We start from the raw sequence: 25169 nt of genomic DNA on the forward strand, positions 1-25169 counted from the left end.
AAGATTCTGGAACGTGTAGTAAGCTTGTGTCTTTTTACTATTGAAACTGCATATTTGCCACTGAATGTTGCATCAGCTGTTCATTTGCCTGATCTGTGTATCTCTTAGCTCTGCGGTGCATAGTGGAAAAGCAAGTGTTGGTTACCAGTGTCTACATAACCATCTTTATTAATGTGTTAGTAACCGGCACTCCATGACGCCTGCACTGATTTGCTGAGATATTAGTTTGCATCCAAAATTATTGTCTGCTGCTTGCCTGTTTACATGGCAAATAGGCCCGGCCCCTTCTGCTCTGTCAGATTGTTAATGATATTCTGCACTCTGTCGGCACAGCTATTAAGAGATGCTGCAGGGACAACTGTGGAGAGAGATAACCTTTGGATAATTGGCATGTTGTGCTGTTGCATGGTGCTAGCTACAAAGGCTTTGTTTGTTTGTTTGTTTGTTTGTTTGTTTGTTTGTTTGTTTGTTTGTTTAGAGCCTCTCTGAAATCGTACAACAGACAGGCTGGGAAAGTACTTCTATTGTCCAGTGCAGGGAACATGTAAAAACATGATAGTTCTTTTTAAAAGCAAGCCAACTATGTCTTAAGACATGAATGACATATAGCATTTTCTGTCTTTCTTATTCTGTGAAAGAGAAAACAAAATGATAAATTATGAGCATCAGATTTGCTTGGCATGCAAACCCCAGATCTTGACAATAAGTATTTATCCTCCCCCCCAAAAAAAAGTGTTCTTTCAACATTTTGCAAAATTGCAGCCTTATACAACTGAACTTCTTCAGTTTGAACTGAGTTTGGTGTTCATATTGACGGGGGTCATTTCCTTCTTTTGCTGAGGTCTGGGGTGTTTGGCTGCTCACAGTGTTATTCCCTTAAGACAGGAAGTTTCCCATTCTTTCTGTTTGGCACCTAACTCAGGTGACTCATTAGCATTTATCCCAAGGGGATTTACAAACAGCAACTTTGCAAGGTATTCTTGAACTCACTAGGAGAAACTCGGTTTGGTTCCCATTTGAAAGCAAACTTCCCTCAATCACACATTACTAACTAACTGGGATGGTGTTTTCCTTTGATATAATTCCTCTGTATAATTCCACAGCCCTTATCATTTCTGTAGGCTTAGCAGGCACAAAATCCCACTATGGCCCTATATCCATCAAGCCTAAATTGTCGGCACACATCCGAAGTAAGTGCTACCATATATAGACCGCAAGACATATTGTAATTCTTGTTTCCCCCTCAGTACATATCACAAATTTAGTACGCTGATCAAATCAAAACTGATAAAATGTGTTTAAAACTCACTCTGAAGTCAGTTTGCAAGTGGTTTGTATTCATAGGGCTCTAAGCAGTTATCAAATGATTGGCACTGACAGCCAGCCTTCAAAGGGGTTCAGTGGAGCCCCTTCTGAGTTGTCAAATGACGTCAGATGATTGACAGGTGGCTAGCCCCATCCATCTGACAAATTTCATAGAATCATAGAATCCTAGAGTTGGAAGAGACCACAAGGGCCATCGAGTCCAACCCCCTGCCAAGCAGGAAACACCATCAGAGCACTCCTGACATATGGTTGTCAAGCCTCTGCTTAAAGACCTCCAAAGAAGCAGACTCCACCACACTCCTTGGCAGCAAATTCCACTGTCGAACAGCTCTTACTGTCAGGAAGTTCTTCCTAATGTTTAGGTGGAATCTTCTTTCTTGTAGTTTGGATCCATTGCTCCGTGTCCGCTTCTCTGGAGCAGCAGAAAACAACCTTTCTCCCTCCTCTATGTGACATCCTTTTATATATTTGAACATGGCTATCATATCACCCCTTAACCTCCTCTTCTCCAGGCTAAACATGCCCAGCTCCCTTAGCCGTTCCTCATAAGGCATCGTTTCCAGGCCTTTGACCATTTTGGTTGCCCTCCTCTGGACACGTTCCAGTTTGTCAGTGTCCTTCTTGAATTGTGGCCTGCAGGAGAAGGGGAAAGGAATGACCCAGTTTATAATCATAGAATTGCAAAGTTGGAGGGGATCACAAGGCTAGTCGAATCCAACCCCCTTCAATCTTTTGCCCAACATGGGGATTGAACCCACAGTCCTGAAATTAAAAGTCTCGTGCTCTACTGACTGAGCTATCTCTCAGGGCTTGCCTGCATTAAGATCATTGCATAAAACACATGACTTTCATTTACATACGGTCAGGGAACTGCCATCAGTGCCGGAGGGAGAGAGCAAGATCCAGAGGGATTCCGGAAAGCGTCCCGGGATTGGGAGAGGCAGCCCATCTTCTGGGGAAGAGAATCAGCGTAGCACCAGTGGAGAAGGGGGGCAGGTGGGGGAAGCGGCGAGGCGGTCCCATGACTCCTTGCCGGGGACCAGTGGGGAGAGTAGAGCTCCTCCGCTGCCTACGCCCTCCTTGCGCAGAAGGCTTTCGCGCAGAGAGAGTAGGAGGAGACTAGGCGTCAAAGAGCTTCTTTGCTGGAAGAAGTTTCAGAAACGCCCACTGACGGATTCTGCCAGCGATTGAGACAGACACGGGTGAGTGGCTGTCCGGACAGAAAAGGTTCACTTAGGCAACCCAGCCAGGTGTTTGCACCCAGCCGGGGAGATAGGCACCTGCTTATGCACGAGCAACCCCTAGAACCATTACACATACATTTCATGGTCACTGAGAAATACCTTGTGTTGTGGGATGGAATTTCAACGTGTCATTTGCTATTGTTTGTTAAAGCGTGAAAGCAGTTCTGGGTTTCATCAGACACCTGCCTGCAAAGGACGGGTCCCCTTTTTCTTGTTAGCCCTTTGTCTACTCAAGAGTCGCCCTAAGCTCCTTTTATGCTTGCAGGGCCAAAGATGTGAGAGCCCGGTATCTTTTCTAGCACAGATGGGGTTGGGGAGATTTAGGGAGGACAAGTGACTGGAAAGGCAATGGTTAAACTTCCCCTTTCCCCTCTACTTCATTCAGCTGCCTTGCAGGATAAAAAAAAAAAAGCCCTGAGGGAAAACACTTTGAGTTCCTCCCAAAACGAGTAAAGATTTCTTATCAACATGTAATCCCCCCTCTTAAGAGTAAGTGTAACTAAGTAAATATTAAGGTGTGTATATATTAGATAATAGAAGCAATCACAGCTTCTTTGTAAGAGGTACACTTTCTTCCTTGATGGGAAAAAGTCCAACCCCTTTTGAATGCCAGAAAGTCAAAGCCTGTCACAAATTAAGCCACAACAAAATAGAACAATAGCGCAGGCACACACAAATGAATGGAAAATAAAACTCGGATACTTGTACTTCGCACTGACCTGTATCAGGTTGTTTATTGCACCATAGGAATCTGATTTTGTCTGTCACCAGGTTGACTCAAAATAAGCAAACCTTCCCAGTGTTTACCAAGAAGGTGTAACCTGCTGAGCTTCTGCACGCTCCTCTACCTGCTTGGAGGCTTAAAGGGTGCTCTACGTTGGGGTTGTTTTGTGCTTTGGTAGCAAGCTAATACTTCCTGGAGTAAGCTAACTTTTTCCATAAATGTTATATGTTTTTGCTAGGTTTTAATCTTAGATTCTCCAGCACGAATTTTACTTCTTAGTAGAATGGCAGATTCCAGCACAGTATGAGAGGCTCAGAGCTAGCTACTCCCTGTAGAAGCAAAATTATTCAGTAGACATTTTCTGGGGAATTTATTTTTTTGCCCATGGACCCCACCCTCAGTTTGTTTAAAGGGCCACTTTATGGAGTTTCCTCCCTGCCATTTTTGTAGTAGCTGCCTTTTACACAAATACAGAGTGCTGAAGGATGTGCTTGTACAGTGCAACAGTTGTGTGTGTGTGTGTGTGTGTGTGTGTGTGTGTGTGAGAGAGAGAGAGAGAGAGAGAGAGAGAGAGAGAGAGAGAGAGAGAGAGACTGACTGTCTGTGGTACTGCCACTGCAAATTTGGAGCCATACCCCAATAAATTTGGAGAGGTTCCCCTCCCCGTGGAGAAATTTAGTGAAATGCCCCACTCCATCAGTTTCTCTGCTGACAAATAGGGTAGAGGATTTTGAGAGGCCATCTGTGCACTGCAAAAGAAAGAAAGAAAAGAAATCATTCCTTAGCATGTTGTGCTCTGCCTTACAACCTTTCAATAATCTGTCCCTGGCTTTGGTGCTTTACAGATTTCCTTGTGACTCCGCTGTTTGTTAACGATAATGGCAGTGTAATAAGCCCAAAGGGTGACTTCACTGCCTATTTCTAGTATAAAACGTCTATACATTAAAAAGAGTCGATGTATGGCAACAGGGTTCTTATTCCCCCTTCTTTTTATAAATAATGGCAGCAGGTTTAGCTGCCGATGGAACACTTCAAGCAAGGGAGAAGTTGCCTTTCCGAAATGGCAGTACTCACAGGCACCTGCAGGTCTCCGCTGTCACTACGCAGCTGCATACCTGTGTGGGCGAGTTTTGTGTCGAGGTCTCGCACAGGAAAAGCAGGAGCAGGCTGGTGACGAGTCAAGCAGCTTGCCAAGGCATCCTTGTGGGTGTTTATATTGAACTGTCACAGTTTGAAGGCTTTTTATTAGATGCTATTTTGGCAACTGGTACTCAAATGAAATTAGCTCTTTCCCCCACATGTGCTTTTCAGCTCCGCTCCAACGTCACAGCCTGGTTCGGCCATTGCGTCATGTCAGGATCTATTCTAGAGGATGACAGAGGGATTTTATTTTTTTCCAGGGGCTAGAGGCCTTGTGCCTTATCTTGTGCTAGGAGAAGCTTTACTCCCAAGGTTGTAAACAACATTTTCAAGTGTCTACGTTTGACAAGAGCGAGTCCTTTGTTTCCTTGCCTAATGAATAGGTAATGAAGGAAAGACTATACATGGTACAGTGGAGCCCCGAAAGACGAATGCCTCGCAAGACGAAAAACTCGCTAGACGAAAGAGTTTTCCGTTTTTTGAGTCGTTCCGCAAGACGAATTTCCCTATGGGCTTGCTTCGCAAGACGAAACGACTTGCGAGTTCTTGCGAGTTTGTTTCCTTTTTCTTAAAGCTGCTAAGCCGTTAATAGCCGCTAAGTCGCTAAGCCGCTAATAGCCGTGCTTCGCAAGATGAAAAAACCGCAAGACGAAGAGACTCGCGGAACGGATTAATTTCGTCTTGCGAGGCACCACTGTATAATTAGTAGTGTGTTGTTACTTTAGATTGGAGGACATTTATGCATATGTATTGCTTTAACAGATAACAGCTACAGTATGTATATTAGCAGGCCCCAGCTTTTTGGGCTTTGCTCAGCTTTCGGAGAATGATCGCACTGAGCCATTATTGCTAGCAATAAACACCCTTTGTTTTCTCAACACCGCGTGGAGATTTCCTTCAGCCTCAAACTTTAATTTTGCTACACAGCACGGTGGTTGCCTTTATTTTTAGCCCACCTTCGATGACTCCCCGTCCTCGCAGTATTCTTAGTTCATTTACCCCAGAGTCGTCGGACATAAAAATGACATGAAGCGAGGCTTGTGTAAAGCAGGGGCTTGCAGACGGATTATGCTGTTGCCTCTGGTAGCAAAGAATGGTGTAAGGTGGGAGTGGAGTGAGGTTGATCTTCCAAGCTGGACTGGGCCCAGCCAGCATGGCCATATGCAAAGGTGTGCAGGGCTCTTACACTTTTAATAGTTAATTAAAGGTGCAGAAGCCCCAGCACAGCAGCTGCCATTGGTGCCAGTTTTAGCACAAAGCCACCCCAAAGCCTGGGAAGGAGAGTAGGGTAGACCCTGGCCCATAGCTGTCAACTTTTCCCTTTTTAAAGGGAAATTCCCTTATTCCGAATAGGATTCCTCGCAAGAAAAGGGAAAAGTTGACAGCTATGCCCTGGCCTAGAAGCCAAAGAGCTTACTACAAGTGGCCACTGAAGCATGCTAGAAAATAGTTTCTGGTAGCATCCCTCCACACAGAAAGGAGACTTCTTATGTTATAAATTTGCTTTCATTGCCTATGTATGTTGAAATGTGGGGGGGGGAGTCTTTTTTTTTTTTTTTTTTTTTGTCCATCACTCCCCTTCCCCACTTCCGCTAACTGATCCTAACTTGGCCACGAAAAATAGAAATTAGATCTGCACTGAGAACCTAGCAAATCTTCTATAAAGAAGAAACGAATATGCTATGGGCACTATCTTTTGTGAGCAATTGGGAATTTGTTGGGTGATCCTTACAGAAGCATATAGAAATTCTGAGCCAATCCCTTGAGGGCAAAAATGTTCCATTCTAGGTGATGGTAATTTTAAGTTTTGCACAGGTAGGAGGCAAGAAGGAGCCCTGAAACTCTGCATCCAATAAAATCATTGCTCTCTTATACTAGGCACCTGTAGAATTATTGAAGGGAAAGTATTTGTTTAGATGGCACTGCAATGAATGGAAGAGCATGGTGAATGAAGGTGAATTTGAAAGCTCCGGTTCAGGGGGAAAGCAGATATCACCCTTCTTAATTCCTGTGCCAATCTTGGAACAGCGGCTTTATTATCGCTGTGCATTGTGAGTTTTAATTTAGAGTCTCTGGCATGTCAGGAGTCTGCCCTCACAAGTAGAGATGTTGTTTTTGGCACCAAGATTTGAAAGCTCAACGAATAGCTCTCTGCAGCTGTAATTATAATTACATAGAAACTCTCTGCTGCCTTCTGCGAAGCAACCACCCAGAGTCTTAGAGGAATCCGGAGAACTGCTGGGCACAGGCAGGTTAAATTACAGTTATTAGGAGGAAGTTATTTAAAGATCAAAGTTGACTGTCTTCTGAGGAGCGAAGCCTCCACTTCCCTCCAAAATGCAAACCAAACAAAATGTTTGCTTATCATCCCAGACTTCCTCTTGTTTATTGCCGCTTGCTTGCAAACTCCAATGCATTGTACTATTACCCTCTTATCTGCCAAAGAAATATACTTTTATTGTGAGCCCCCCCCAACCGCCATTTGTTTCCCACCCTATTCTGATGGCTGAAGGCAGGTAACAAGGTCAATAAGGAGTCCTGCTGGTGTGAGTTGTGGGAATGAAACTGAACCAGAGCCCAAACTCAGAATGAACCATTTATTTATTGAATATGGTGCTCAGATTCCTGGAAAACAGGAACTGTTAAATAGAGTTCAGTAAGGGCTGGTTCACACATAACCACACCATGGACCCTTCCCCTCCCCCCTTGCATTTCCTGCTATACAGTGGTGCCTCGCAAGACGAAAAGAATCCGTTCCGCGAGTCTCTTTGTCTTGCGTTTTTTTCGTCTTGCGAAGCAAGCCCATTAGCGGATTAGCGCTATTAGCGGCTTAGCGGGCTTAGCGGATCAGCTGATAAGCAGTTTAGCGGATCAGCTGATAAGCGGCTTAGCGGATCAGCTGATAAGCGGCTTAGCGGATCAGCTGATAAGCGGCTTAGCGGATCAGCTGTTAAGCGGCTTAGCGGCTTGGGGAAAAGGGGGGGGGGAGAGGAAAAACCCCCGCAGGAACTCGCAAGACATTTTCATCTTGCGAAGCAAGCCCATAGGAAATTCGTTTTGCGAAGCACCTCCAAAACGGAAAACCCTTTCGTCTAGCGGGTTTTCCGTCTTGCGAGGCATTCGTCTTGCGGGGCACCACTGTACAAATAACAATAAATCACAGTATATTGAGCTATAGTTTATTAAACCATGGTTTAGCATTATGTGTGAGCCCTGCCCAACAGCTTAAATAGGATTTATTTACTGCAAACCAACTGTGATATGAAGCCATAGTTTGTGGTTTGTTTGCTTATGAACCTTGATCTGTTTTTACTATGGCTTGGCATTCCATGTGAACATAACACCCTCCATCCATTAACCCCACCCAAGAGCTCTCCAAACTACAAAGATGTGAAGCAAGAGCAGCTAGAAAACAAACCATATTTTGGAGCAACAAATCATGATTTGTTTCATTGTCCGTGGAACAACTTGTTGATAACTCATGGTTTGTAAAACAAACCATTTATATATATATATATATATATATATATATATATATATATATATATATATATATATATATATATATATATAATTGCTTAGTATTATGTGCAAAGTGGGCCAACGAATTACTTTCTCTTCCATGCAGTTCATAGTGTGCCAACAAAACTGTGCACATACACTCCAAAACCAAGATGGCAAACCACATTGACATTGTGACTTCCTATCTTTATTTGGAGGGCAAATACAAATTGGATGATTCAAGTGTAACTGCAAACTGTGATGTGGCTGAGAAAGGAAGTAACTCAACAGTTCATGAAGGTGGGAGGAAAGAGGAAGTGCAAGGCTTGTTCACACATTGCTAAACCTGAAGTTAGGTAAAGGTAAAGGGACCCCTGACCATTAGGTCCAGTCGTGGCCAACTTTGGGGTTGCGGCGCTCATCTCGCTTTATTGGCCGAGGGAGCCGGTATACAACTCCCAGGTCATGTGGCCAGCATGACGAAGCCGCTTCTGGTGAACGAGAACAGCGCACGGAAATGCCGTTTACCTTCCCGCCGGAGTGGTACCTATTTATCTACTTGCACTTTGACGTGCTTTTGAACTGCTAGGTTGGCAGGAGCAGGGACCAAGCAACGGGAGCTCACCCCATCGCAGGGATTCGAACCGCCGACCTTCTGATCAGCAAGTCCTAGGCTCTGTGGTTTAACCCACAGTGCCACCCGTGTCCCACATCTGAAGTTAGCCCAAGTTTATTGTTAACCCCAAAAGTATGCTTAGGTATTTCACTAAGTGTCTTTACTGTGAACAGTGAGGGTGCGGTGGGCAGTCCTGTTTTGAAGAACTTTGTTATTAAAGCTCATTTTCAATAAAATTAATAATAATATTTATCTTCCTGAGAAGAAACACTCTCAATTAGACTTAAACCACTAGCAGCAGGAATTTGAGAAAGTCCCATTGTTCAGAATGGCGGCAACTGTAGCTCCTCTGCCCTAGCCATCCTGCCTACAAATGACTGAGCAGGATAAAATGATGATTGTACAGTGCATTTATTCCAACTGTGTGTTGCGCTCCAAGTCCAATTTATTTTTAAAATTTGGATCCTGCCCCTGCAGTGGACTGCATGTGAGCTCTGGCAAATAGCTCCAGCCCAGCCTTATCCATTGCCCCTTAATCACCCCGGTGGCAGAGGGCCTTGTCCACCTGTTGAGTCAGCTTCCTTCTGGTTCTGATTTTTATGATTGGGTAGCACCTGTAGATCTCTCAGGCATCATTTGAATTGACTCAATAGAATGTTTTCACAGATTGGCATTTGTACTGCTTACATCTTGTACCAGTGGCAGGAACACATTTATTCTGAGTCATTAAACTTCCCCAGACGCAGGAAGGAATCTCTGCCTTTAAGGGGTTGCCACCTTGGTAAAGGAAAGAGAAGTAGATTTGCTGGCCTATTATGGATCTGCTAGTTTCCTGCGTAGTAAGCAGGGTGCGTGTGCAATATAATAATGTACCATTTTAGCACAATATGTTGGTGGGATATATGTGTGAGTGTTGATCTCTTGGCCATAATAAATCTGTCAGGACCCTAAACAGTCTGCCCATGAAGGAAATCCCCCCTCTTTTTGCCTATCCTCTAGCCTGATGTACCTTTTTGAAATTCACCAGCAGTATGCTCAAGATGTTGATGTGGTGAGGTTTGCACATTCAGAGACTTAGTTTCCATGGTAGCAAGCCTTATGTGCTAGGAACCGGCAAGTCAGGGGAGCAGTGAGCAGAGAGGGAGGAGAGAGCAATAGGGAAAGAAATCATTAAAGTGTGTCAATTAGTATGCAGTGCCATAGCTGTCTTTACAGCACACTCCCTCAAAAGCAGGCAGTGTTTTCTGCCCTTGCAGAAGCAGAGTGGGCATGAATGGGAAGAGAATGAGTTTTCTCGTTTAAAACTAATGGCATGCCGAGCTAAATGACAGATCACCATTATACCAACATTAATGTGTCTTTGTAACAGGGAGTGAAGAGCTGATAAGGAACACCAGATGAGTATCTTCCAGACCAAATATCCCCTTCTTACCTTTTCTGCCCTCTCAACCAGAAAATATTGCACCGATTGGAAAAACGGTTCATCGTTTTGGAGAAAATATGCCTTTCTTTTAGCCTTCGTAAGCAGGGATTATGGGGAGGGCAGAATCTGTGGTATTTGTATATTTGACAATACCACAAATTAAAAATCTCAAGACTGAAAAGATGACTATTACCCTGAAATAAGTAATATTCCTGTGCAAAGAACATTGCCCAAATTGGCTTACAAGGAAGTAGTGAATGCTGGAACAGCATCAATATGAGATGCTGAATTATATCTGTCTATTTAAAGCGATAGCCATACTGTGATCATTAAAAAGCCAATGAACTAACTCTGAAGAGAGAAGGGATGAGAACCATGAGGGTTCTTGTTTACCAATATGAATCACTGTTTAGTGTATAAAAGGCTATACAACTTATATCTTGTTTATTAGACAACAGCTGTTCATAAGCTTAGCATGAGGTATCAGAATTGTAGAGTTGGAAGGGAAGAAGAAGAAGAAGAGTTTGGATTTGATATCCCGCTTTATCACTACCCTAAGGAGTCTCAAAGCAGCTAACATTCTCCTTTCTCTTCCTCCCCCACAACAAACACTCTGGAAGACTCCACAGTTCAGAAGTTCAGTGCAACAAAACTGATTAGGATGATGCAGTAGAGGGGGCTGGGAGTTAAGTAGCTTAAGTGCCTTAATTGTGTGTGTGTGTTTATATCTGTAGTAAAGGTAAAGGGACCCCTGACCATTAGGTCCAGTCGTGACCGACTCTGGGGTTGCGGCGCTCATTGGCCGAGGGAGCCGGCGTACAGCTTCCGGGTCATGTGGCCAGCATGACTAAGCCACTTCTGGAGAACCAGAGCAGCGCACGGAAACGCCATTTACCTTCCCGCCAGAGCAGTACCTATTTATCTACTTGCACTTTGAAGTACTTTCGAACTGCTAGGTTGGCAGGAGCAGGGACCAAGCAACGGGAGCTCACCCCATCGCGGGGATTCGAACCACCAACCTTCTGATCAGCAAGTCCTAGGCTCTGTGGTTTAACCCACAGTGCCACCCACATCCCGTTTATATCTATAGTTATGAATAAAAACATTTCTGTTGTTACCTTGAGGCAGCCCAAGCATCTTTATGTAGCGATTGTATCTGTTTAGCTACCGTATTTTTCGCTCTATAAGACGCACCAGACCCAAGACGCACCTAGTTTTTAGAGGAGGAAAACAAGAAAAAAATATTCTGAATCTCAGAAGCCAGAACAGCAAGAGGGATCGCTGTGCAGTGAAAGCAGCAATCCCTCTGGCTGTTCTGGCTTCTGGGATAGCTGTGCAGCCTGCATTCGCTCCATAAGATGCACACACATTTCCCCTTACTTTTTAGGAGGGAAAAAGTGAGTCTTATAGAGCGAAAAATACGCTATGTCTCAAATGAGGCTCCTACATTTTGTGTATGTTATTCTTCTGGAATATCTAACTATGGGGAAGCCACTAAGAGGAAGCGTGCCCTTCTTTTTCTAATAGGCGTTTACATTTCTTATGATAGCGAGAAGCTTAAATCAAAACAAAACCTCAATAAAAGAGCGAACCGTGTTTTACAACCAGCTTTCATTAATTTTTTAAAGACTGTCCCATAAAGCCCACGTAGCCAAAGCAGTCATAGATGCCCCGTGATGAACAGGCTTAAGAGCCACTTAATATTTAATGAACCAAAAGCCTCTAGCAACTAATAATGTTGTAATGGTGCTTGCCCTTTGCTCTGGTGTGTAGCCACAGATTTCAAAGGGTCTCTCTATATTTTTTCAACCTCCTAATGAATCCTCACCCACCCACTGAGGAAATGCAGCCAAGGATAGCAGTTTGCTTTCACAGTGCATCTTAGAGCAAGGGTCAGAAAATGTTGTATTTGTGTCTGGTGTGCATATTGGCAATGCATTAGTAACACTATACTCTCCACACAGATCTCGGCCACAGATCATATTAGTTCATTTATGGGTATTTTTACATATCCTGGTTCTGACACCTTTGATACCAATCCTTCATGTGCTCTGGAAGCCCCCAGATGTCTCAGGAACATCAGAGAGCAGTGGCCGGTCTGCTTCATTCATGTTAGAGCCCAGATGTGTCCAAGGAAAGTGTGTAGCTGGCTGTTCCTAGAGCCTAGGTCAGCCTTTCTCAACCTGTGGGTCCCCAGATGTTGTTGAACTACAACTCCCATCACCCTTAGCTAGCAAGAGCTCAGGCCAGAGCTCAGGGATGATGGGAGTTGTAGTCCAACAACATCTGGGGACCCACAGGTTGAGAACCGCTGGCCTAGATGCTAATTGGACTGCTGCACCTTTTCAAGTTGCAGTGCAGAGTAATTCTGCCAGCTGTGGCTTCTGCTATGAAACATGCTGGCTTGAGAGCTTAGCCATGTGTATGTTCACTAGGGGATGCCTGGAGACCTCTAGCCAATCCTTTGCTTGTAGACTTTTAGTCATTTTTGTGTTCTGGCACAACCAATCTGGAGCAAACAGCCAATGAATGAAAATTGGTGGTAAGCAATTAAGTTTTACTCAGAGTAAACCTATTGAAATTAATGGCTGTAATGCAGTCATGGCCATTCATTTCAATGGGTCTACTCTGACCACAGTTTAGTTGAATACCACTCATTGTGTGCCTATTTGTGTGTAGGATGCAAAGCTCCTTATTGGAGGTGGCGTACAACCTGGTTTAAGATGATCTTCATTGATTGCCATGGTCAAATATTCTGTGCAGTGAAACAAAATGAGTACAGTGGTACCCCGCAAGACGAACGCCTCGCAAGACGAAAAACTCGCAAAACGAAAGGTTTTTTTCGTTTTCGAGTTGCCTCGCAAGACGAATTTCCCTATGGGCTTGCTTCGCAAAACGAAGCTTGCCCCGGGGACAGCGGGTCTTCTCTTTTGAAGCAAGGGGCTGCGGGGAGATAGCGATCTCCCTGCAGCCCCTTGCTGCAAAAGACGTCCGGGGGAAGCGGGGAATAAGCGCTTCGCTTCCCGCTGCCCCCGGACGTCTTTTGCAGCAAGGGGCTGCAGGGAGATCGCTATCTCCCCCCAGCCCCTTGCTTCAGAAGAGGTCCCGGGGGCAGCGGGAAGCGAAGCGCTTCTTCCCCGCTTCCCCCGGACGTCTTTTGCAGCAAGGGGCTGCAGGGAGATCGCTATCTCCCCACAGCCCCTTGCTTCAGAAGAGGTCCGGGGGCAGCGGGAAGCGAAGCGCTTCGCTTCCCCGCTTCCCCCGGACGTCTTTTGCAGCAAGGGGCTGCAGGGAGATCGCTATCTCCCCCCAGCCCCTTGCTTCAGAAGAGGTCCGGGGGCAGCGGGAAGCGAAGCGCTTCTTCCCCGCTTCCCCCAGACGTCTTTTGCAGCAAGGGGCTGCGGGGAGATCGCTTCTCCCGGTGCTCCGAAGCCGGGCGGGGGGCAGGGGACACCTCCCGCCGCCGCGGGGACACCTTTTGAAGGCAGGCGGGGGGGGAGCAAAGACTTTTGCCCCCCGCCCGCCTTCAGAAGAGGTCCAGGACCTCTTCTGAAGGCTGGCGGGGGGCAAAAGTCTTTGTCCCCCCTGCCTGCCTTCCCAGGGGCTTTTAAATCGCCCCGGACAGCGGAGAAGTCCTCCGCTGTCCGGGGCGATTTTAAAATGCCGCCCGCCAGCATTTTAAGATCGCCCGGACAGCGGAGAAGTCCTCCGCTGTCCCGGGGTTTTTTAAAATGCTGGGAGTGGGAAGAAAAGCCCTTGTCCCCCCCCCCCCAGCCTTCAGAAGAGGTCCTGGTCTGAAGGCGGTTTCCCTAGGAACGCATTAATTGATTTTCAATGCATTCCTATGGGAAACCGTGCATCGCAAGACGAAAAAACCGCAAGACGAAGAGACTTGCGGAACGAATTAATTTCGTCTTGCGAGGCACCACTGTAATCCACAAACTGTTGATACATTTTCTGTCCACCATATTTAACCAGGAAAGCATTTAAGAACAAATGTAACCGGCATATATGCCTTCATTTCAGGGAAGTCAACAATGGCTCCTTTTTGAGAAAACACTTCTGCATGTCTTTAAGTGCATACAGAGGTGCTTTCTACAAGTAAATCAGTAGCCCTGAATGCAGTTGTATGCTCCAAACATCCATATGCTACTGCTAAACTCTGGCATACAGCTGGAAGAAAATGCTCCATAAATCTTGGTCAGACTTTTGGCTCTCCTGATACTTTGCAAAAGAAGTAAAGGACTATAGTGTAAAGTCCCTGGAAGTTTCAAAGAATGTTGCCTTGGAAGTGAAGAATCCATCCATCCCTGATGAAGATTGTAGGAGATAACAAGAAGCAGAAGGATGTACTAATGAGACACAAATTCACAATAACAGGAAATAATATATTGCACTGCAAAACCTTTAAAACATGTATTGTCCCTTTCTCCATATACTTCTTCCCACAAAAACCATTTAAATTCTTTCAAACTCTTCTATCCAGGTTGGTGGACATACCATGTTACCCATTCGCTGGATGCCTCCTGAAAGCATAATGTACAGAAAATTCACCACGGAAAGTGATGTCTGGAGCCTTGGAGTCGTTCTATGGGAAATCTTTACCTATGGCAAACAGCCATGGTATCAGCTCTCAAACAATGAGGTGTGTGCTGTTGTACAAATGATATGCTTTTAAAAATGCAGTTGGGCTGTGGTGGTAGATGGTCTCAAAGGCAGTGTATTTGGCTGGATCCATTTGCCGGAAGTGTAACATTTATAGGAAGATAAGAGTGCAGAAGTGCTTGGCATATGTAAATTGGGAGGTGGGTGACTCTCTCAGGATGTGTTGACTAATTGCCCAAATCAGCAATAAAAGAAAGAATAAATTGGCTTGCTCCTTGTCCTTTCTCTTCTCTCTCTCTCTCTCTTACTCCAGGTAATTGAGTGTATTACTCAGGGCCGTGTCCTGCAGCGACCTCGCACCTGCCCAAAGGAAGTCTATGATCTGATGTTGGGATGCTGGCAGCGGGAGCCTCATATGAGGCTCAACATCAAAGAAATCCACTGCCTCCTTCAGAACTTGGCCAAGGCATCTCCAGTGTACCTGGATATTCTAGGATAGAAACTCCTGGCACTTCCTCTTACGGAATGTGTGAATGAATGTGTTCAATTGCCACTAAACTCCATTAAAATGTGTTCTCAACTCTGACAGTATTAAATACAAAGATATGGAGAAGCTTTCAAAGGGCAAGCTGTGTGCATTTCTCCCTCTGTAGACACAGTATTGACTTTGTGACATTACTGACACGTATCTCTTCTCCCCTTCGTTCTTTCTGTGTCTCTGTCCCTGCCCCTCGATTTCTATTCAATCAGGCTTCTGCATTATTATAACTCTGCATAGACAAAGGCCTTAAAAAACCTGACCTGTTATATCAACAGACACTCAGTTTTGCCCATCACAACTAACAATGCCTTGTTGTATTCATGCCTTTGACCTGGATAAAAAAAGGGAAATAATGACTTGAACTTTATGACTTCTGCTGTATGGATATCTGGAGCTTCTGTGGATTCGCCTCTTCTTCACGTGCTTTGGCTTCTGGGCAGAAAAACCGAAGACTGGTATTCTCTGTGGGAATCTTGTTTTAGCTGAGATCAAGCCAGAGGGAAAGAAATCAGCAGATTGTGTAATCCACTCTACGGAGAAACTATAGGATCAGATGGCATCCGATATACCACTTTAAAACATCAATGTAATTATTTGGTGAATGGGAAGGAATTCAGTGCTTTCCCCTGGGAAATGTTTAGAGGAGTAAAGGCACATCTAAGTGTGCCGCCATTTTTACACTGATAGATGCATCTATGTGGTCTGTGTAAAAGGCGTTGCCAAGACATCCCAGAATTGCATAGCAATATGCTCCAGCCTTGTTTAACCATAGGGATTTCTGATGTCTCGGAATACTAGCTGATGAGAATCGCACATGCGGAGAGTGTTGCTGTTCTTAGTTCCTCTTTGTGGGCTTCTCCACGCATCTGGTTGGCCACTGTGAAAACAGGACGCTGTACTAAGATAGGTATTGGGCCTGATTCAGATAGGCTGTTCTTTTGTTCTGTTCTGATGCCACTGGTACAATTGTTCTCCCGTGAGTCTTTGATAATGCAAGTGAGGGCTGAGGTATATTAAAGTGTAGTATAATTACCAAGGCCAATTCCTAAACTATGAATGCTTCAGTAAGATAGGAGGGAAGCTTCTCTTATATGATGCTGTTCAGACAGCGAGCCCCTGCTGTCGCCCCCCCCTTCCTCTTCCCCTTCTCCCTGTGCAAATCCCAACCCAGCATGGTCCTTGTTGATTAATACCCAGCAATTTGTGCTGAAAACAGTTGCTCATCTCATTGTGCACCCAAATAGGCGTAGCAAAGTCATGACGGAAAACATATATTTAGTTGTAGGAAGGTCATTAGCTACATTCAAACATCTATACATTGTCGCAGGCGCAAGAGGCTGGCACCGAAGATTATATGGCATTTGTGAGAAAACAGGTCCAAGAAGTCTCTAGAGAAACGACAGTACGGTTATTAACTTTGTGAATGATTAAGATTCAGGGTTCGCATTAGTGTCTGCTTGATGAAGTGGTGGTACTCCGGTCTTTCTTTATTTAAGATTGACAGGCATGGTGCGTTTACACTTTTCATCATGGCTGCTGGGCTGAAGAAGGCAAGCTTGTGACACACAAATGTGAAAGGTCTAGGATGTGCATGTCAGGTAATTTCTATTATAAACCCTTAAGATGAGATAAAATCAAAGTCAGTTCCTACCTTTGTGGAGAAAGTGCTGCAAAAAATAGGGGTTATTTTTTACTTTAAAAATGGGGTCATAAACGCACAGCTTGTCAATGTTTTATTGTCGTTTTATTTTTAAAATTAAGCACTTATTTTTCTAAGTGTTTCCATAATAGTTTAATATATGTTTTGCTTGCATTTCTTATTTATTAAGGCACTTTCTTTTTGTCCCTCAGCAGTATGGAAAGAAACTGTTCTTTTACATCTAAATTAAAATAGCAAATGTTAAATAGTGGTGAAGTTGGGCTCTCTTATGTCATTGACAAAGGTTGGTGAAGAATACATATAACAATGTAACTCTAAGGCCATATATATATATATATATATATATATATATATATATGGCCATCTACATATATATATGTTCCTAAATAAGATTTGAACAGGATTTTTTAATGACTGAGGATATTTAATATGAAATGGACTTTGAAGATTATTTTAGTGATTGCTGAGAATTTATTACATGGAAAGAAGAAATGTTGAACACTCAGTCTTATCCATTCTTTCATCCATTCTTTTCAAGAACCACTTTTTAAAAGTGTCATTCTAGTTCATTTCCAATATGTGAAAAATGTGGGAAATAAATCTTGAGATGTCAGAGATCACTAAAAGGCACACCCATCCGTGTATTGCATTCCAAAGTCATTTTTCAAAACCTTTGGTTGCTTTAGCACTGCTGAGGCATTGGTTAGTATGATTAGTTGAAAGTGGAATTAAAGGGGAGACTCCAAGCACTGTATTATAAAGGTCCTTTCCAGTGTTAATTAACAGTTTCTTGCTTCTAGGACCTGTCGGTTTTGATTCCAGTAGAGGAAACTTGCATTTCCTTTTATTTATTTTTCTTTTGCAGTTTAATAGTGAAATAGTGGTATTTCACTATTCAAAAAGGGAAAGAAAAAAATTTAGAGCCTCCCTCTACCCAGCATGAATGGAACTAACACTGTGGCAATTAAAATAGGCTATTCCAGGCACAAAGAACAGGCAGTTCATCCCAAAGCATTAAACAGGCGGGCTCTACAAACAAGAAACTTTAATTAAAGGCACAGGAGCACGAAAAAGCTGCAATTCCACTTTGCCTTTCCTCGCTGGACAAGCTGGTGTTGCAGTTGTGTCTTATAGGTGGGGTGGGTTGCTACAAATCAGGTCTGAGAATATGTGAGAGGAATACAGAAATTACTGCACCGCAATGACTGGAGAACGCCTGGAATTTTGATAAAGTGTGACCGATCTATAGCTGCCATTCCTAGAGAAAAGGGACTAATACGGAAACAGACCTCATTAACAAAAGTACCCTTATTTCACCTCTCAATACACATTTTTTAGATTCTCAGCTTGAAAAGAACCATGTATATTGTATGATTGCTGTATACCAAAACAAATGTAAAATTTGACCAGATGGTATCCTCTCCCCACCCCCCTTTCTGGAAAAGCATAAGAGAATAATTAAAAATATTGTGTTATAGTATAGTGTGCAGTAGCTTACCCATATGCCCATGTTAAAGGACCAAATGTTCTATACAGCCATTGTTCTGTGCCTAAATCTTGGCCTGTACTGCAAATGTGGACCTTAAGTGAATAAAATCTTCTGGCCTTGTAGGAAAGGTGTTAACTAACTAAATGCTAAGGCAACAGTGGCATTTATTCATTCAAGTGGATATAACCATAGGTAACTGACAGGAAAATAAGAGTAAGAAATATAATCTAAAATGGGAAAAGAAAGGTTATCATCTACTGTGTACATATCTGTCATGTTTTTCAAGTTTGGCTAACTTTATACACTGAGCAAATATGACAATCAGGCTTATAAATAAAGAGGAAACCTTTCTTGACTATGCTACAATCATATAGATATAATATAAATTAGATATGTGTCTGTGACTGCATACATTGTGTATATATCCACAGTAGATACATACCTGTATATGTGTTTTATAAATATTTGATTTATACATATGCAGACATATGTGGTTTTGTGTATATGTATACATTTGTGTACACTGCACATATCTTCTTACTGGTGATGTATAAAAGACAAGTTAGATCAGAAGGCTGACAAAGTATGCTAAGTAACCAAAATCCATTTATCATCCATTTTTCCTTAGGTTTTTTTTAAAAATATATATAATAATAATATTGTATGTTTTTCCACATATTGGTGATCGGTATCTAACCTGCATGCAGTTCTGCCTAACCAGATAAATTCTAAAAAGCAGATTTACTAAATGCATAAAAATAGCCCTATTAATTCCTTTCTGACTGGTTGTAAGAGTATCCTTTGGGTCTAAGAGTTTGACTTAGCCTGCCTCATTTTCTTTTGCTATTATTATTTTTCATGAACTTCCATTGTGTGAGTTTTCACATGTCATTTATGCACAGTAGAATTTCTAAGGCTAAGCTGGAAAAACAAAAGTGCCACACAGAGGGAGGATGGAATCACTGGGAAAGCAACAGACTTTCCAGTAAGTGCTGCAGCAGCAAGGGAAACCCAGCCAAATGGGTGGGGTATAAATAATAAATTATTAAATTATTATTATGAAACTAATGAAGGTTAAGCATCATCCCAGAGGGGCCCCAGAAGCAACTTTAGTCGACATGGCTTAACAATTTTGGGTTCAGTAGACCTAATTTGAGTTGCCTATCTCAAATGGATATTTTTTGTTGTTGTATATAGTTCAACAACCCCCAAGTCTGAGTGTCAGTAGCACAGATGCCAAATGTCACAGTAACCTGAAAACTATAAGGCAAAGGAAAGTCACACCCGTGACTTTGACATGTGCAGCAATTTTAACCAAAATCTGAGATGATGCAGTTGTTATTATTTTTTTAATTGTGATCTGTCATAGAGCAACCCGACTGAAAAAGATAACAGTGGTTACCCAGACCTCTTTAATGGTTGTGAAGGGGCCTCCATAACAGGGACCCAAAAATGTAGGTCCACCACTGTGCAGCAGAGCTGAATTTTTGTGAATTTTGTGGTGAAATGTGCAAGTTCAATCCGGGAGAAGTTCTGAATGAGCAATTCTCAGACATTTCTCCTGGACAATGATCACAGATGTTGTGCATCTGTAATCTCTGAGGTAGCCCACAGAAGACAGTTCAGGGAAGCTCCAAAGACTTCAGAGCTGTGGAGTTAATCCCTGAGCTTGTCTAAGAAGTTGGGGAACTTTCCCAAGCTCACTGATATAAAACTCTCGCAAAGGCCATTTATCTTGATTAAAGCCTTTCCTGAGCCCATGTGACGATAGGCAGGCCGGACACAAATTTTATGCAAATCTTTGTTGTATTTTATTATATTGGCAATGCAAAAATGGCAAGCGTACCTGCGGCCTTTAACAAATTTAGCCGGGGGGCTTTGTAGACATCTCTCATGTCTAGGCTTCACTTTTTGATATAATTGCAAGGGCACAACTGAAACAACGAAGGCTGTTTTGGCTGAGCAGAACCACAGAAGGATTTCTTGTACAGTGGTGCCTCGCAAGACGAAAAGAATCCGTTCCGCGAGTCTCTTCGTCTTGTGGTTTTTTCGTCTTGCAAAGCAAGCCCATTAGCGGCTTAGCGGATTAGCGCTATTAGCGGCTTAGTGGGCTTAGCGGATCAGCTGATAAGCGGCTTAGCGGATCAGCTGTTAAGCGGCTTAGCGGCTTGGGAAAAAGGGGGGGAAGGGAAAAAACCCCGCAGGAACTCGCAAGACATTTTCGTCTTGCGAAGCAAGCCCATAGGAAATTCATTTTGCGAAGCACCTCCAAAACGGAAAACCCTTTCGTCTAGCGGGTTTTCCGTCTTGCGAGGCATTCGTCTTGCGGGGCAACACTGTAGTCTCTTTTCCACCCTCCGTTTCTTCAGCTAGCTTTGGGGGCAAGTGGGCTTTGCAAAGGGACAGGAAGGTGACTCTTCTTCGGAATGGGGTTTGTTTACTCTGACACGTAAATCATCATTTATGTCTATAGCCACTCAAAAACAGCAGTCAGTGGGAATCACAAGGTCTGCAGCATCGCCTCTTCGCTCCAACCCCACCCAGGCCATGTAGCCATTTGTTGCCTCAGGCAGAAACACCCGCCCACACGTTCCCTCATAATCCTAAAAAATCACGAGGCACCAAGCCTCACAATCCTAAACAACAGCAACCCTGCTGTCTCCTGATTTCATCCTTTACTCTTTGGAGAGTGGCGTGGGCTTTTGCAGGACAAGCAACTTCCCAAGGAAGCCAGCGGTTGACTAAGAAGACTGTCTTCTTGAGGTGGCCGTTGTCCCTGGGAGCACATTGAAAGCGTTGCCATGGGAACAGAGAGTGCGCCAGAGGGGGGGGCAGCGCATTGTGGCTTGTCACTAAATGTGAAGGTTTAATAGCACACAAAGATGTATTTTTCTTATCAGGGCTGAGATACTGCTGCTCTGATTCGAGCGATCCTCATAGAGCCTTAGGTTAACGCTTGTTTTGATTTCATTTTTATACATTCGTTGCAAATATGAAGCAAAAAAAAAATTAATAATCTATATATGTTGCAGGGAAAACACTGTGAATTTCACGCAAGCAACCAAGTGACTATTTTGCCATCTTTTTAACATATGTCTCAGGAGAAGAATTGGGAATTGATGGTTATATGTTATTTTTTACCGTCTATGCATTCAAAGCCAGGTCGGGGGGGCGGGGGGGCTTGTTCATTTTCTGGGAGAAGATTTACGAGTGTCCAGTGGAGTAAAACTCTGAGCTGGAGCAGCTGGAGCTGTTCGTAACAAGGCTGTTTGACAGGAAGATGGAAGAAAGCAGAAATCAAACATTTTCAGAGACCTACATACAGCTTTTAGGTGTCTTTGTGTAACTAAAAAAATACCAAATGTTGAATAAAACAGCTGAGAATGTTTTGTAAATTAAACCCACACTGGGTTTAATTGCATCACAAATGAATTTAATTTAGAAATTATTCATCCCAGTGCTACAGGCCACTTATAGTATATGTACATATATGTGTATAGATATATTTTCTAGACCTTTTTCTGCCTTTTTCCTTTTCTGGTGGGAGGAAGAGGAAGAGCAAGATCTAGATGTTGATATAAATATCTATATTTTCACTCAAACTGTGACCTGGTGTTTGGAGCCCTCTTTATCCCTTTTGATTTTTTCCCCCTTTGATTGTGACGTCTCCGTGCCGATATTTAGTGGTTCTTGTTTTGCAGTTTGTTATCAAAACTCATTGCTTTTAAAATAAAGACCTATTGCATCTTGGCTGAATTTGAAGTGATGCCCGAGTAGCAATGTTCAAAGTTTTGTTTGTGAATCATGTGACCAGCTTCTCTCAGCCTGACATGGAAAGTCTCTTGTACTAAAGTGTATCTAATGAAAATGATGTCCAACAATAAACAATGTCATCCTAAAGAAAAACAATTAATAACACAGTGACTATTACTTAAGAAGGCATAGAATTGCAATGAGCTGTTGTGTCCTGTTTCCTTCCATCGACTGTCTATATATATAAAAACCACATTGCTGGATTGTCTGCAGAAGCAACCTTGAGATGTAGGGGCTTATACTGAAGAATAACAACTGAAGTGAAGAAGTGGCCCAATACATGTACCGTTTTACCTAATAAGGTCTGATTTCAGCAATTCCTTTTCTGAGGAGTAAGAGATGCACAAACTTGCATTAGATGCCTCTGGGTAGTGAGAATGTTGTGGGGACCACATGGTTACTCACTCTTTCAGTGCAAATACAACAATCCCTGGCTAGGTAAGTGTCCCGAGCATCTATAGGCGAGGCAGTTGCCTCCCACCAGTGACCACAACCCCCAGATTCATTTGAAAAACAGAGTATCTAGCATTTGTAGAACCTGAGATAGGAAACACTATTATTCTCTTTTTGTGTGAGAAACTATCCTCTCCCTTTTCACTGTTTTACTACCCTACCCCTCCAAAAAAGAACTCCTGTGAAAGTCCCTGTTAGGTGTGTGACTTCAAATATGTTCTAAGCATACCAAGAGCACGTCCATACCATCTCAGAAGCCACCTTGTTTTTTCATAAGCTTTTTTGATAAACCATATGACATTTCTGCTGGTTAGTGAATATGCTTGATTTTTGCAGGGCTAAAATCTGACTCTCTACTAACTAGCAGTAAGGTGGTAAGGTTTCAGAACTGATTACATGGTTGTAAGGTTACAGAGGACGCGGGTGGCGCTGGTGGTCTAAACCACTAAGCCTCTTGGGCTTGCCAATCAGAAGGTCGGCCGTTCGAATCCCTGCGACGGGGTCAGCTCCCGTTGCTCGGTCCCTGCTCCTGCCTTCCTAGCAGTTTGAAAGCACACCAAAAAGTGCAAGTAGATAAATAGGTACTGCTCTCGCGGGAAGGTAAACAGCGTTTCTGTGCACTGCTCTGGTTTCAGCAGAAGCGGCTTAGTCATGCTGGCCACGTGACCCGGAAAAACTGTCTGCGGACAAACGCCAGGTCCCTTGGCCAGTAAAGTGAGATGAGCGCCGCAACCCCAGAGTCCTCTGCAACTAGATTTAACTATCAGGGGTCCTTTACTTTTTAAGGTTACAGAACTGATTACACTGCCTGGCAGTGTGTGTTTGCCATATCATGTTTCTTGGGTTATCCCAATTCCACCTTATATCTTAACTCTACTGCGCTGTGGTCCACTTTGCACATAATGGGGCCTACTTCTGAGCTGCAGTGCCTGAGACTAAGGAACACTGGAGGGATCCTAAGATCAGTGGTAGTTCTAAGGGCACCTAGTTTAGTGGTCACTTGTGATTTTGATTGGTGAAATGCAGTTGGCTAGATGTGGAAATGAAGTTTAGTTGGCGCGCAGTAGCAATCTAACATGGCAGGGAGAGACACCCGCAGAGTGTTTGGGCTCCTTACAAAGGGTCCATGGGTAGGTATTTTTAAATAAGCAACTTGACTCTAGATCTGAAACACAAATACTGTAGGCAGAACCTGGACTTCTTGTACTATGATATATGGAAACAGTGACTAAAACAGAGAGATGTGGAACCAGGAGAATGTTTCAGCAGACAAAACGGGTCTGGAAAATGTGGATTTTCAGCTGCGGTGTGGATGCACCCCGTACTGAAGAGTTACAAGCTGAAGCTGAGGGAGACTGTAGCACATGAGGCAGAATGTTGAATTCTATGTGCAAATGCTGATAATATGTGGCTGAAGGAGGCAATCACTCGCCGATCATCTGAAATAGCCCCTGCTTAAATGTTGATTTGCCTTGCATGCAAGAAATTTCACATACTGTTCTGTAGAATTCTTACAGTGGGGATCAGCAAGGTGCATCTTTGTGCAACCAAAATTGTTGGAGGGGGTTTTCCAGCTGGTGGCAGAGGACAGAGCGACTCCAGGAGACATAGGTGTAAAAACCCAAACTAAAACGAAGACTTTATTACTAAACAATAAACACAAACTCTGGTGGGTGTTATTCCTGCAGGTTCTTCTTTTATAGCAACGGCCAGCTGCAGCCAATTAATCCCAAAAACTTCTTAAAGGTATACACACATGTTTCTGTGCCGAATGTCCTCTAACAAAAATCTTGACAGAAATGGCAGGCCAAATTTCTCTCATGTCGCCACATGTTACTGCCCTAGTATCTTTCTTTTTAATCTCATGTCCTGCATCTTCCTTTAAAAACAAACCACACCAGGCTTTCTCACATATTCTTCCTAAAATGTTAGGGGAAATGTCTGTGTGTCTTATGGAGCGATTGTGTGGTCCCTGGAGCCGAATTGCCCATATCATGCTTTTTTCTTTTTTTTGAAGGAGGGAAGGAGGTGTTGAAACAAAGCCGCTGATCGTTTGCTAGAGATACAGGAGGCTGCCTGGGAGGGGGAAGGTAAAGGCAGCAAACTTGCAAAGGGGGGAAACAGGAAGACTAAAGCAATAAGGAGAGAAATTAGAAGAAAAGGAGGAGCAAAAAACTGCTCCAGCTAAGGAAAAGACACTAAGGCAAACTAGAGGGAAGGGAGTGTTGAAAGGAAACAGCTGATCGGTGGAATCGGAAGAGAGATAAGGGACGCTAGCAAAGGCTGCCTGGGAGGGGGAAGGTAAAAGCCCATGGATCCTCAGGAATTTTACATTGGGTCACCCCAAATTCACCATCAGATCACATAGCATGTCCATGGCTACAGTCTGCACCAAAAAAATCACGCATCCACTGTTTCCTGGGGCCGCAATGGTGCAAAAACATGGTTACAAAGCACGGATCCACGTGGATCCTCAGGATTCTTGCATTGGGTAACCCCAAATTCACCATCAGATCACATGTCTGTGGCCACAGCATGAACCACAAAAATCATACATCCACTGTTTTGTTCAGAATATATTTTTTTCTTGTTTCACTCCTCTAAAAACTAGGTGCGCCTTATGGTCAGGTGCAT

At 43.5% G+C, this 25169-nt stretch overlaps 1 protein-coding gene and 1 long non-coding RNA gene across 9 annotated transcripts in view; one reads left to right on the top strand and one right to left on the bottom strand.

Annotated features, from left to right (window-relative positions):
• Positions 1 to 16815, top strand: part of NTRK2 (neurotrophic receptor tyrosine kinase 2) — a 170175-nt gene extending 153360 nt beyond the window's left edge. For all 8 annotated transcript variants that reach the window (XM_081213621.1, XM_081213623.1, XM_081213622.1 and 5 more), the window contains 2 exons: positions 14461 to 14619; positions 14893 to 16815. In XM_081213621.1, the coding sequence (XP_081069747.1) occupies positions 14461 to 14619; positions 14893 to 15078 (345 nt within the window). In that variant the 3' untranslated portion in view covers positions 15079 to 16815. The remainder of the gene's footprint in view (positions 1 to 14460; positions 14620 to 14892) is intronic.
• Positions 16816 to 19549: 2734 nt separating this feature from the next.
• On the bottom strand, positions 19550 to 22199 carry LOC308597829. The gene is made up of 2 exons (XR_014013163.1): positions 20605 to 22199; positions 19550 to 20251 (listed from the first exon to the last, which is right to left on the bottom strand). It is a non-coding gene; the product is annotated as an uncharacterized lncRNA (long non-coding RNA).
• Positions 22200 to 25169: the final 2970 nt, after the last annotated feature.

This window comes from Podarcis bocagei, assembly GCF_964188305.1.
Source record: "Podarcis bocagei genome assembly, chromosome: 11".
NCBI classification, from domain to species: Eukaryota; Metazoa; Chordata; class Lepidosauria; order Squamata; family Lacertidae; genus Podarcis; species Podarcis bocagei.